General features: G+C 39.9%; 1 protein-coding gene across 10 annotated transcripts in view; it reads left to right on the top strand.

Moving 5' to 3' along the window:
* ATRX (ATRX chromatin remodeler) overlaps positions 1–12,833 on the top strand; it is a 68,117-nt gene that overhangs the window by 33,819 nt on the left and 21,465 nt on the right. For all 10 annotated transcript variants that reach the window (XM_038123196.1, XM_038123195.1, XM_038123193.1 and 7 more), the window contains 9 exons: positions 1,855–1,985; positions 2,479–2,691; positions 4,224–4,317; positions 4,848–4,956; positions 5,580–5,759; positions 6,125–6,266; positions 6,660–6,769; positions 8,613–8,759; positions 8,956–9,133. In XM_038123196.1, the coding sequence (XP_037979124.1) occupies positions 1,855–1,985; positions 2,479–2,691; positions 4,224–4,317; positions 4,848–4,956; positions 5,580–5,759; positions 6,125–6,266; positions 6,660–6,769; positions 8,613–8,759; positions 8,956–9,133 (1,304 nt within the window). The remainder of the gene's footprint in view (positions 1–1,854; positions 1,986–2,478; positions 2,692–4,223; positions 4,318–4,847; positions 4,957–5,579; positions 5,760–6,124; positions 6,267–6,659; positions 6,770–8,612; positions 8,760–8,955; positions 9,134–12,833) is intronic.

Genomic DNA, 12,833 nt, shown 5'->3' with positions numbered 1-12,833 from the left:
CAGCCTTTTAAAGGTGACTTGTGTAGAGGTAAGTATTGCCATCCACAAGCTGTGTTAACTTTGCTAATGCACTTGCCAAAATAAGTCAAAGGCAAGACCTTCAGGAGTCAATTTCAGTGGGTTTTTTTCAGATCTTTTAGATTTTTCCTTTTCCAAAACTCTGTTTTCTTATTAAACAAGAAGAGTAGCCAGACCACTGCTCTCTGCATTTTCTGGAGTAGGAGTCAAGGTTAATTATTTAGGTTAAAAGCTGTTAAAGGGAAGCCAGCCTGTGACATTCCGAGCAGTTTCATATTGAAGAAAAAATTCTGACCATTAAGAGACAGAAGAAATATAGTCTGAGTTTTTTATATGAGGAATTGTTTGTTTCTGCTGCTGTTACACATGGTGTGCTGGGTTTTAAAAAAATCAACAAGTCAACCAAACCCTAAATCCATTTTCCAAATATCCTCTGGGAGGACCTAATGCAAAAAGCATTTGGAAGAGGATGTTACTTATCTGTGGACTTTACTAAGTTTTCTTTGGGTTCATGCTGTGATTTCTTGATAGATGTGGAATTAAAGTTCTCCAAGGGCACTGCTTGGTAAAGTTTTAATCAGCTTTTTCTTCTCAAGAGAGAGGGGGAGGGAGTGTTTTGGGTGCTGATGGATGGTCTGACTCACTGAACAATCTGAAATGTTTATTAAACTACTTTGCTTCCATCTTTGAGTAATAACTGAATAATAATAATAACTAATAAATTAGTGCGAGAGTGTTTTTAAAAACTGCACTGTTGCTCAAAAATTAGAAAATACTGTGTGGAGTGTCAGGAAAAGTAGCTTGGGATGAGTCCCTTTGAAAAATGATTATGTTTTAGGGACACATCACAGGCTGGAAAATGAAATACTGATTGTTAAAAGCCCATTTTATGGTGCTCCACAGAAGCAACAGCTCAGTTTTCTGTTGTACAGGAAGTTTTGCTTGAGACATCCCTGTTCCTGTGCCATTCCCAAGTGAAGGCTGGCTCGTGGTTCAGTTCCATGGCTTTTGAGCTGTTGTTTTGACTGGTGGGAGAGCTTTCCCATCCTGAACTATGTACACACAGCGTGCATTAATTCTCCCAAAAGGCAAGACAGATGAGGTTTCACCTAGAAAACACATACTTCATTTAAAATGGATGAATGAAAACTGTAGTATTCCTGATATTTATATGAGGAAAACCTGGTTTATTTTTTTTCCCCCTGGAAATACAAGTACTGTAAGTCCACTATTTTCCTGTGCTCTTTACATACCTGCCTGGGATAGACTCAGGAGTTTTTTATGTTGCAAGTGCATGTCAAGAAATAATTTTTCCATAGTCACTTGTGCATTAGCTGAAAACTTGTTCTGCAGTGAAACCATGGGAAGCTGAGTGGACAGTTTGTGGAGCAGGAAATAAGATGATGATTTTTATCTGAAATTCAGGTCCTGTAGTGTTGGTCAGACTTTTTGGGTATAAACACGGAAGGGTTTTTGCAAGAGCTGCTGTAAGGCAAGTGCTTGTGGTTAATTATCCAGACAGACCATGAATAAAATGACATCTCTAAGTCTGTACATTTTATAACCATTTCAAGTCTTCTTTAAAGCAGGAAACTTCTCTTTTTAAGGAGCTTTATTACAAACTTGCTGTCTAAAAATAAGTCAACAACTTACATTTAATGTGAGATTTTTGCTGATAGATCCTGTCTTGCCACAATGACTTTTCATCACGTGTCTTTTTTTTTTGTTCAGCTTTCAGCCCTTTTTTTGAAGTTCTGAATGGTGTAGGATTACACTTGTCGTTCATAGATTTACTTGAACAATGGAATAAATAGTGTTTTCTGTTTTACTTCAAAGAATTGCCAAGAAAATGCTTTTAGAAGAAATCAAAGCCAATCTTTCCTCTGATGAGGATACGTCTTCAGATGAGCAGCCGGAGGAAGGAAAAAAGAAACCTGCAAAGCAAACTGAAAACACAGGAGATGATGGTAAGCACCAAAAAGCATTGGGGAAAAAGTGGTGCTGTGGCACCTGTCATCGTTCCAAGGGTCACTTGGGAAAATGATGATTGTTAGAGTTTTCAGCAAAAAATATTACTGATTTTGATATGTCGTTGCCACATAGAGGCCAACGCGCGTGGTCATGAGGATTATCATCTCTTAGTCTTCTGTATGTTTATTTTTTTCTTACAGTGTGTGTTTTGTAAGCAATTAAGAAGTCCTAGGGGTTTGTGAGGGGGTTTATTTATACAGAACAGTAAGTCCTGCAAGTGCGCAGGAGAGATTTGCCTAACAGCCATTGGAACAGGCATTCCAAGCATTCAGGCAGTGGGAAGTACTAAACATTGGAGGAAACTGGAATGTGGTTGCTTGTAATTCCCTGGAAAGGCACAGGATTTAGCCTAAATTAATTCAGATTTTAATTTTTGTAAGATAAGAAAGTAACTGGTGTGCATGTGGTACTGACTCTTCTCTGTGACAGGAGAGAAGGAAAAAGAGGACAAGAAGTCTGAAAAGGAAGAGGCTAATTCTGAGTCAGATTCAGAGGAGGAAGAAACATCCAAGAAGCCCAGATACAGACACAGACTGCTGAGGCAGAAGCTCACTGTGAGTGATGGGGAGTCTGGAGAAGAAAAGAAGGTGGTGAAACCAAAAGACAAAAAAGAAGGGGGGAAGCGCAGAAATAGAAGGAAAGGTACATTATCCACATATTTTTTTTTGGCCATAAAAAGTACTTGCTTCTGTAAAATAAATCCAGAGCTTGTCAGAACGGAGATCTCAACCTTCATGATTTTAAAATCCCTGTACAAACTTCCTTGTGTATGAAGTCTAGCATTCCTTTATCTTTTTTTTGGTGAATAGTTTTATTTGAGATGTCAAATACAAGTGCAGGTCTCTCCACTTGCTGTATCCTCTGAATTGGATTAATCCTGTGGAATCTTAGAATATCCATCCCAAACAGCAGAGGCAAGGCCAGGATGTCTGAATTTGGGAAAATCCGTCTTGTCCTTTATGTAATTTCTCTCGTGGAGTGGCAGTAGTGCCTGAGGAATGTGTCCATGCTGGAATTGCAGTGGAGCAGGCTGGAGCTGAGCACCAGATGGCACTGTGAAATGAGCCTGGCCTGGCCCTTCATTGTTGCAGGCAGGAACAAAGAACCTGTGGGTGTTTCCTGGCCGGGCAGGATGCACTGGGCTTCCCTGATCTCTGTGTTCCACTAATGCCAGCCAGCTTTTGTGGTGTTCCACAGAATAAAAGATGCAGTGTGGTTTGTTTAGCATTTTCCTCTGTGAAAACTCTCATTTTTATCTGTTAGCATATTCATGTTTTTCCTCCCTTATAGGATTAAAGCTCTACCTACAGCATTTCATGCAGGAGGAATAACTGTAAATTACTAATGAATTAATGTGCAAGTAAGAGGCAGCTTAGGGTTCTTCAGTGCAAGCCTTTGAAGTTGACTGCCCTCAAACACAACGATACATTTGATTTCAGTTTGCCCTTTTTAGCCCTGTGTTATTAGTGCTGCCATTCCCCATGTATGTAGAACAACTCATTGTCATTCATAAAACAATTAAACTTTCCACTGTGTTCAAGGTCAGGCTGAAATTCAAGGTGTTAAATACCACGCTGGTGTCTTCATTACCTAAAAATGCCAGGTGTAGCTCCTCAAGGTGGCTGGGAGAGTCTTGCTAATGCTGCTCTTTTAGGGGTATTTTTAGTTGCTTTTTGAGGCAGTTTTGAGTTTGCTCTACCTGAAGAAATGCCAACCATTACATGTAGTGATGCAATTTTGTATTTTGTGTGTAAATAAGAGCCCTTTTCTCAAAGTATGGTTATAAAATGACATGTAAAGCATTTGAAACAAAAACTTCTATCTAACTAAAAATCACCTTTGGTTTTCTGAAGTTCCATAATGTTCCCCACAGCTCTCCATCATTTAATGCTCTCTTCCATTTGCTCCTAAAATAAATGTAGATGTTCATGCATAAGGACCTCAAGGCTTGTGGCTCAATAAGCCACCCACCAGGACTCAGCTAGTGCTTAAATTTTAAACTTTTCTTCTCTGTGCCCTTCTTATCCCTCTTGCTTCTTATAAATGTGGGTCCCACATTGTCTGTAATGAACCCTGGCAGTGCTTATTGCTCTGGAGCAGTTTGTTGTGCAGTGGGGAGCTGCTGGCTTTGCAGTGGTACTCACCATGAAATAAATGCTGCTTTCTTTTCCAAGTGAGCAGTGACGACTCCAATGACTCCGAGTTCCACGAGTCTGCAGTGAGCGAGGAGGTCAGTGAGTCTGAGGATGAGCAACGGCCAAGGACGAGGTAGGAACAGAACCAAACTGAGCTGTGCTTACCCCGTGTTTATTTGGGGTTTTAATAGTGCAGTTTGTGCAGGGAGATTGCAAAAGCTAAAACATTTTGGAGCAGTTCTTAAAACCCTTGATGATATTTGTGTATAGGCATTACACAATATTAATTTATTTTGCAAGAAATGTGGGAATTTTGAATTTGTACCACAGTAGGGGGTACACAACAATTCGATGAGCTGGTACAAAAAAAAATCAACAAAAAAAGGACATTTTAATGCCAAATGCATCACTGTGAGCTGGTGGATTGCAGTATAAAACTAATGCTTTATAGTTCTGAGATTCTGAAGGGTTTTCTCATTGCTCTGTGTGTTCAGTGGGCTGAGCAGGAAGGAATTTAGAAGTCAGCCCTAACTGCACAAAAGGAGTGCATATCTTGTTAATTAATGATTAATTAATTACTACTCCTCCTTTACCATTGTTTTTCAGCGAGGGAGAGGATTACTATGGTTAATCAGTAATATTGCCTTTTTGCTTTTTTAATAGATCTGCCAAAAAAGCTGAGGCAGAGGAAAACCAACGCAGCTACAAACAGAAAAAGAAACGAAGGAGGATAAAGGTTCAAGAGGATTCATCGAGTGAAAATGAGAATAAGGTGCTGTGTCATATTTTGGAGTAATAAATAGGGGTTCCTGTCTCTTCTGCTCAGGGTATCTCAAACACCTCTTCACAAAGTACAGTAAAAAATTAAAGCTTTTCTCAATGTCCATTCAGGCTAAAATTTGTAAAATGCCACCATTGTGGAGGTAAAACATGATGTTTGAACTAAAACTTTTCCTGTCTAGATCTTGATAAAAAATGCATTATATTGAGGCAAATGGAATTTTAAATCTAAATGTAGATGATACAAATTGTAGATTAAGGCTTTCGTAGCGTTGGGGTTTCTTTTCCTGTGTGGTGTAAGTAGGGGCTGATCTCATTTAGCACCAGTACAACAGGAAAAAATGTGCTTTATTAATGATCATTAGCCACTATCAAATGATAACAGTGCCTTCAGTACTGCCTTTGCACAGCTGGGCTTATCTTTAATATCTCAGAATGCATTACAGTTAAGGTGGCACTTCTTTTGTCAGACTTCTAAAAAAAGGCATTTTTTTCTTATTAGCTGAACTTCACCTGTGTGTGTAAGAATTTCTGGGCGCTTGCCTAAGAAAGAAGGGTTTCATGGTCTGTGCCATCATTTTCTTGCTAATGTGTATTTCACTTAATTTCTAATAGAGTAACTCTGAGAACGAGGACAATGATGACTCAAAATCTCCTGGAAAAGGCAGGAAGAAGATCAGGAAGATTATTAAAGATGATAAGCTTAGAACAGAAACACAAAATGCACTTAAAGAAGAAGAAGAAAGAAGAAAACGTATAGCAGAGAGAGAGCGGGAGAGAGAGAAATTGAGAGAGGTATGGTCTGGTTTCTGTGTAAATTCCTGATGATGTTTAAGATGGTAAATTTCAACCTCAATGTAATTTGATGAGTAATGTTTGAGCATCACTTACAAGCAGCCTTATAAGCCCCAAGTTTTGTCTGCAGCTTCCTGCAGGTTGACCTTGGTAAGTTTTATTTGACTGCTGTGACTTTAGAAAGTTGTTTCTGCTCCCTTGCTGCTCCGCTTCAGTGCCAGAGTAAGTTGTGATGCAGTAAAGAATTGAAGGTTTCTCTTTAGTAAATAAATTATTACTTCCAGTTCTGGTAAATCTGAGGTGTCTCAAATGCTTGGTGTTACTCCTGTGAGAATATTCCTCTGATGCCCTGTTTCTGTTTGCAGGTGATCGAGATTGAAGATGCCTCACCTCTGAAATGTCCCATCACAACCAAGCTGGTTTTAGATGAAGATGAAGAAACCAAAGAACCATTAGTGCAGGTCCACAGGAGTATAGTGACCCGACTGAAACCACACCAAGTAGATGGTAAGGAAAGAATTTAAAGGAAAAAAAAGCAAATTTTTTTCGCTCCAGGGGCACAGCACCTTATGCAGCCTGAATTAGAATAATAAAAACTCCTTGACTGGTAAAACCAGAATATGTCTTCTCATGTCCCTGTCCCCAGGATCAGGCAATCTGCATCCTCACAGGAACATTTTCCAACCCAGCTGCCACATCTTCAATGAAGCTGTGAATAGAATCAAGTTCAAGACAAAGATCATCCCACATACACCCCACTGGACAGAAATGAATCGATAATTATCCTGACAGCTGCTTTCCTAAGAGTTACCATGATTTCAGTGATCACAGCTATCTCTTATTGGGTGAACTTTAATAACATGAATGTTTAATCAGAAAACTCTCAATAATTTTCTTCAGGTGTTCAGTTCATGTGGGATTGCTGTTGTGAATCTGTAAAAAAAACCAAGACATCTCCTGGCTCTGGCTGCATTCTTGCTCACTGTATGGGCCTGGGGAAAACATTGCAGGTAAGAAACAGAATTTATTTCCAAATGCTGTGTAGTTCTCGTGCAACTCAGAACAAGAAAATAAATACAGCTGGCAGGAGAGAGGCTCCAGGAACCTGTTTCTAAGACTGTGCAATAATCTTAATCAGGTTGTGATTTTCTGTCCTCCTCATTCATTTTTTTCCCTTCAATGATTTATTTTCTTGACTGTTTTAAAATTATTTTGCTGCTGCTGAAGAACAAGTTTATCAGATTTGGTTGTTTGTTTTTTTTTTTTTATGCCGAACTTTGTGTAAAGTCAGGTGCTGGTGGGTTTTGTGGGGATTTTTTGAGTGGCACAGAGCTGAGGATGATCAGAGACCCGAGGTCACTCATGGTATGACCAGTTCAGGCAAACCCAGGCTGAGCTGTGGTTGGGGCTGGTGCACAGCAGGATTTTATCTCCAGCTCCAGCATATCTAAAAATGTGCTTTGTTTAGAGAAATGGGGGTGGCAGACACAGTATTGTGACAGTCTGCAATTCTACAGAACATTTCAAAAATCACCTTTGAAAGGTGTATTTTTACAGACTTGATCGTAGCTTGGCTGGTGTGGTTCTTGAGGAGTTAATCTCACCTTTAATGGAGATTTGCAGTGCTTTGCAGAACAGTTGTGTAGGGGACTTCTTCTACCTACACTTTACACACCATGTAGTCTGATGAAATCCTTAGAGCAGAAGGTATTTTATAGTGATCCAGATGTGTTAATGACAGTAATTTTGGCTGTAACTTCGTGATAATCAAAGAAAGCCATAGTTGGAAACATATATCAGTATAAATGATTTTGAAGGCTGGCGTATGAAGCTGAGGTGGTTGTTTTTTCCATATGTGTCCATTTGCCAGTCACTGCTGTGCTCTGTGATTGTTGCCATTTGTTGTTTAGCTCTTAGAAGAGCTGAACCAGCCGTGAGTTCTGGCAGACTTTGCCAGCTGCAGGGCAGGATGTCAGTAGAGATCAGGGAAATCAGGGAACTGAGGACTTGCTGGCCATGACTGTGGTCATGAGACTTCCTGGATAGTTTTGTCTTACACAGAACCACCAGTGAATCCTTTTGTTTTAAAAGCACTTTGCTGCGCAGTGCTCCAAGCACAGTCATGCAGTTTAAAAATCCCTCTATTAAATCAGAGTTGCCAGATAGCAAGATTTGAACTTCTGCTGTTGTACATCCACAGTCCAGTGGGAGAGCTGGAGCTGCGGGGCATCACTGACTCTGCTCTAGTCCTGTTCTGTTTGCTGCTGCTGAAAACAGGCAGCAGCAGAAGCACTGAGTGACACCACAAGGTTTTGGGTTTTTCCCAGCCTCGAGGAGGTGTTGTCATCCTCATCCTACAGCCAGGCTGGCTGCAGGGGGAATCCCTGGCAAACACTGCCATAGCTTGCTGCAGAGAGAATTTCCCTTGAAATACCTTGAAAAAAGTGTGAGAAACTGCTTTAAGACTGAAGTTCACTTTTAAGAAACTTAACTGTGAATTTATTTTGTGCTTGGGATGAATGTTGGAAGAAAGCTTAAAAATTACTGATGGAAGTGTTTAATTTGTGACAATGATTGGTGAAATGTAAAGGGGGGGTCTTCTATGAAATCATTCAGCAGTTCAAAAGTATCTCAGTATGTGAAGGATGTGTGCAGCCCTGGAACACAGAGTAAAGAGTGTATGAACTGCAAATACACCTGCATGAAAATTTAACCAAAATTTCTATTTGTTTAACCAAAAAAATATATTTCAACAAGGCTGTTGTTGGTAATTTACTTACATAATTGAATAGATAACGTTTATCTTTCTTTCCTGATGTTTATTTGGTGTTCTGCCTGTTTTTTCTCTTGCAGGTAGTAAGTTTTCTCCACACAGTCTTGCTATGTGACAAACTGGATTTTCGGACAGGTCTGGTCGTGTGTCCACTCAACACTGCCTTGAACTGGCTGAATGAGTTTGAAAAATGGCAAGAAGGTTTAGAAGATGAGGAGAAACTAGAGGTAAGAGCCTTAAAAAGAGTTCCTCATGAAATGACTGGATGATTTGCAGAATTGGGAAGCTCCACCACTTAAAAGCTAAGAAATGTGCTTTAATTATGTGAAAAATTTCCTTGCATTAATACATCAGAAGTATTAAAAATTAGACCACTGTTGAATGTTTTAAGAGGAATTAAAGGGTTTTTTTCCCCTTTGGAAGGTCTATGAGCTGGCAACTGTGAAAAGGCCTCAGGAGAGGAGCTACATGCTGCAGCACTGGCAGGATGAGGGTGGTGTGATGATCATTGGCTACGAGATGTACCGAAACCTGGCACAAGGCAGGAATGTGAAGAGTAGAAAACTTAAAGAAATATTTAATAAAGCTTTAGTCGACCCAGGTAAGTGAAAATTTATACAGCTTGTCTAGTTTGGACTTCCAGGTTCATGTATATGAGCAAAGAAAGTAAGTAGTGTTGGTACGATTCATGAGATTTCTTCGTGGGCTTTTGCTGAGTTACAGAAATTTGTTCAGAATCTCCCCCATCTGCCTTTGTAAATTGATTTCTGTAACAGTCTTTTTTATTAAATCAAATGCAAGGAATATATTCTAGAAACTTTTCTAGTAAGTATTTTTACTTGCTGACTTTGCTTCCTTTGCAAAGCGATTGGAGGTGGTGTTGGAGACCCAAGGCTGTTTTAATCTGTTAATTTGTTGCAACCAAAAGCTGTTTTGTCCTTGGTGGAAATCTACCACTAAGGGGGCAACTACACATGAAAAGAGAAGACAATGTACCTTAGAAGTGTGAAAAAACAAGTGTTAATGAAGTGCTAATTAAGGGAATGCAGATAAAGCAATTAATTATTTTTTCAGTCTTGGGAAACAGATGTCTGGTTTGAGCTGAGCTGAACTTAGCAAACTTAAGTCAACACGTATGGAAGGAAGCACTTGAAAATATTCCAAGTGGATATAACTGATTTCTCAGGTGGTCCCCAAAAAGGACTAAAAATTTTAGGATTACGAAGGTTCCCCAAATAGCAAAATTTCCCTACAAATTCTGAACTGGCAACTGATACCTAAAAAAATTTAGGGTTATGCAGAATGTCTTAAAAGCTGGTTTTAAAAGTTTTTACAACTTCTCTGTACTGTTGGTATTTCTCCTTGAGAATGCAGATATGGGAGGCAGAGTAAGTGGAGCTGGGTCTTCTTGGGTTTTAATTATCTGACTGGACTTCACATTGACAGTGTGTGATTGATTTTCTTTTTGTTCCCTTTTTCTGATTGGTAATTTTACTTGTTGAGCTTGATTTTGTGAAGTTTCCTATCAAAGTAGGGCTGTGAATTCTGTTCTAACAGACAAAAGAGTTTATTCTAAGGGGGAAAATACCTTCCTGGTTTTTGGCATTGGCCAAGTGGCCAATTGGCATCTCCAGCTCTGCAGAAATGCTGTTGGAGCAGCTAAAACATTAATTAATTTTCTGCCAGCTTGACTAAGTCATACAATGGCTGTAGAGTCAGGGAAGCTCCAGTGCAGCAGCTGATGAGCTATTTTAACTATTTTTGTTGATGTATAATGTGTTGATTCCACACACATTATTTAAGCAGTGAAGGAAATGCACTTCTTGCATTTCCCATTTGCAGTGGGTTTTTTGACTCCTACCTAAGCTGTAGTTATTAAGAACAAAATAACCCCAACAACAAACAGAAAAAGAGGGGAGAACCCTCTTCTGTCAGTGCTATTCTGTGTCTGATTTTTTTCAGGATATTGCATTTATTGGGAATATTGTCAAGGAAGTGAAAGCTAAGGGAGAAAAGGTGTGAGTTGCTGTCTCAGAGTAGTGGTGACAGGACAGTAATTCTGTATTTAGTGGGTCTTGTTCTAGTACAGAAAAAGATGAAATAAAATGTTACACAAGAATTGATTTTTTGGTTTTTTTTTTTCCCTGCTGGAAAATGTAAGGGAGGACAAACATAAGGGTTGTTACCATGTGTCTTTGCAGCAGCATTGTCCCTTCATGGATTTGTGTTTGTGTAAGCCCAAAAATACTGGACTGTGGGATGTTAGGAGAAGACAGTGACTGGTGGAACCTTCCCTGTCCCATCCCATGGTTTTTCCATCCTGCTGTGTTCCTGTTCTCCATCCAGAGCTCTTCAGGCACTGGGACAGAGCAGTGTTTGGGCTTAGCTCATGGCTTTGTGTTCTTTGAGTTTGGAAGCTGCAGCACATTGACCCTCAGAGATTTGGGATAATTCCATATGAACATGGAGCCTCCTGTCCTGTTCTCTTCTAGGACTGGTTGATAGAGTGCAATCAGACCGTTGGGAAAGTCAGCCTTGAAATAACATCCCTAATTATTTTTGTAGAATCATGGAAGCTTCAAGGTTGGAAAAGACCTCCAAGATGGAGTGCAGACTCACCATGCCCACTAAACTGTGCCATGATCTTGCATGTGTACTCATTTTTTGAACACTTCAGGGGTGATGACTCCACCACCTCCCTGGGCAGTTCCTTCTATACTTAACCACCCTTTCAGTGAAGAAATTTTCTTAATATCCAGCCTGAACCTCTCCTGGCACAAGTTGAGGGCATTTCATGTTGCCTCATCCCTTTCTCTATTGTAACTAATTGCAGGAAGACAGAAGTGTCAGTGTGTTGTTACCCATTAATTTTTGGAGCCATTTGGATTGGCTAAGTGTGCATTGCACGATTCTCATTTGTTTCTTGCTCCCTTGGTGGGTCAGCATGGACAGCTGCAGGAGAAAACCATGTGCTGGCTTCTGCTGGGACTGGAAATTGGGAAACCTTGGCCTCTGGGAGCACTTCCCATTCAAAAAGCTGCAAATTTGGGATTTGAGTGTTAATGTAATGAGATGTGCCTGGTGAATACTGCTGGGTAGGATACTGTATAGGAGAAGCTTGTGTTGCACTGTCAAGGGGAGCAGAGGAGGAAGGTTTAGCCAAAGTTTATGGGTGGAGAAGTGATTTCATTAATTAACAGCTCAACTATGTGGAAGAATGGCAGGATTTTATACACATGCAGGGTTTCCAGGCTGCCTTGTGCCACTGCTGAGGGGCTGTTGATTATTGATCATTGCTGTGCTCTGCTTGAGGAACTTCAAGCCCTTAATTTTTTTTTTAACTAGTTGCTACTAACAAAAATTCTGGTACTGTTTAACTTGGGGACTTCTCTTTAATTGGCAGTTGTATAAAGTTCTTGTATAAAGTTGTGTAAAGTTCTAGACTTCAGAGGAACAGGAGAACTGTGTGTATGTATCTGTGTCTGTCTGTCTTTTATGTATTTCAATATTAACCTGTGCAAGTACGGTAAGAAGGGTGAGAAGATGAAGACTTTGAGGAAGGATTGCATGAGTAGGGCTTTTGAGCCTGGAAAAAAAAGACTAAAATTTTCCACCAATAAAGAGCTGGTTAATGAAAGGAGTGTTGTCACTTGGTTTTGACATGATCAGGAGCAAGGAAAGGGCAGGATTTATTCAGATTTGTAGCAAATTGGGTGTTACTGCACAGTGTTTTAGCAGGAGAGAGGCTGTGGAGTTTCCCACTTCTGTCAGGTCTGCCCCTTTCTCATAACCCTAATCTCAGATGGAGAAAATTATCTAAATGATCCCCTGAGGTCCCTTTAAGCTTTACATTCCTTTATCATATTTTGAGGAATGTTCTGTCCATAATGATTTGCATTTGTGTTTTGGAAGAGCAAGGGAAAAACCCCACAAATGGATGAAAATCTCTGCTGCTGAACTGTAGCCAAGATGTTAGTTCAAGATACTAGTGCTGCATTGCTGCCAAACAAACCATGAATAACTGTACTGAGATAGGGGTTTTTCATATTTTTACTGTCATTCACTTGCTCTAAACAGCAGGTTTTGAGGTGGTTTTTAAACTTAATTTCTTTACCTTCATGTGAATGAATCACAGTCTTTAATGAAATGAGGATTAGAGAAAGGATCTGTCACTGCTAGAGGTGGTTACTTAAATTTAAGGAAGGCTTTGTGTGTAGTCACTCAGTGGTTTTCATTCTGTCAAAACTGGGAAGATACAAAGGTCATGAAATAATATGGGGAAGTGTTTCTGTGGCAGGTGG

The sequence above is a fragment of the Motacilla alba genome, chromosome 4A (assembly GCF_015832195.1).
Source record: "Motacilla alba alba isolate MOTALB_02 chromosome 4A, Motacilla_alba_V1.0_pri, whole genome shotgun sequence".
Taxonomy (NCBI): domain Eukaryota; kingdom Metazoa; phylum Chordata; class Aves; order Passeriformes; family Motacillidae; genus Motacilla; species Motacilla alba.
Note: the sequence above shows the minus strand (reverse complement) of the source record. Positions and strands in the feature narration are given on the sequence as shown.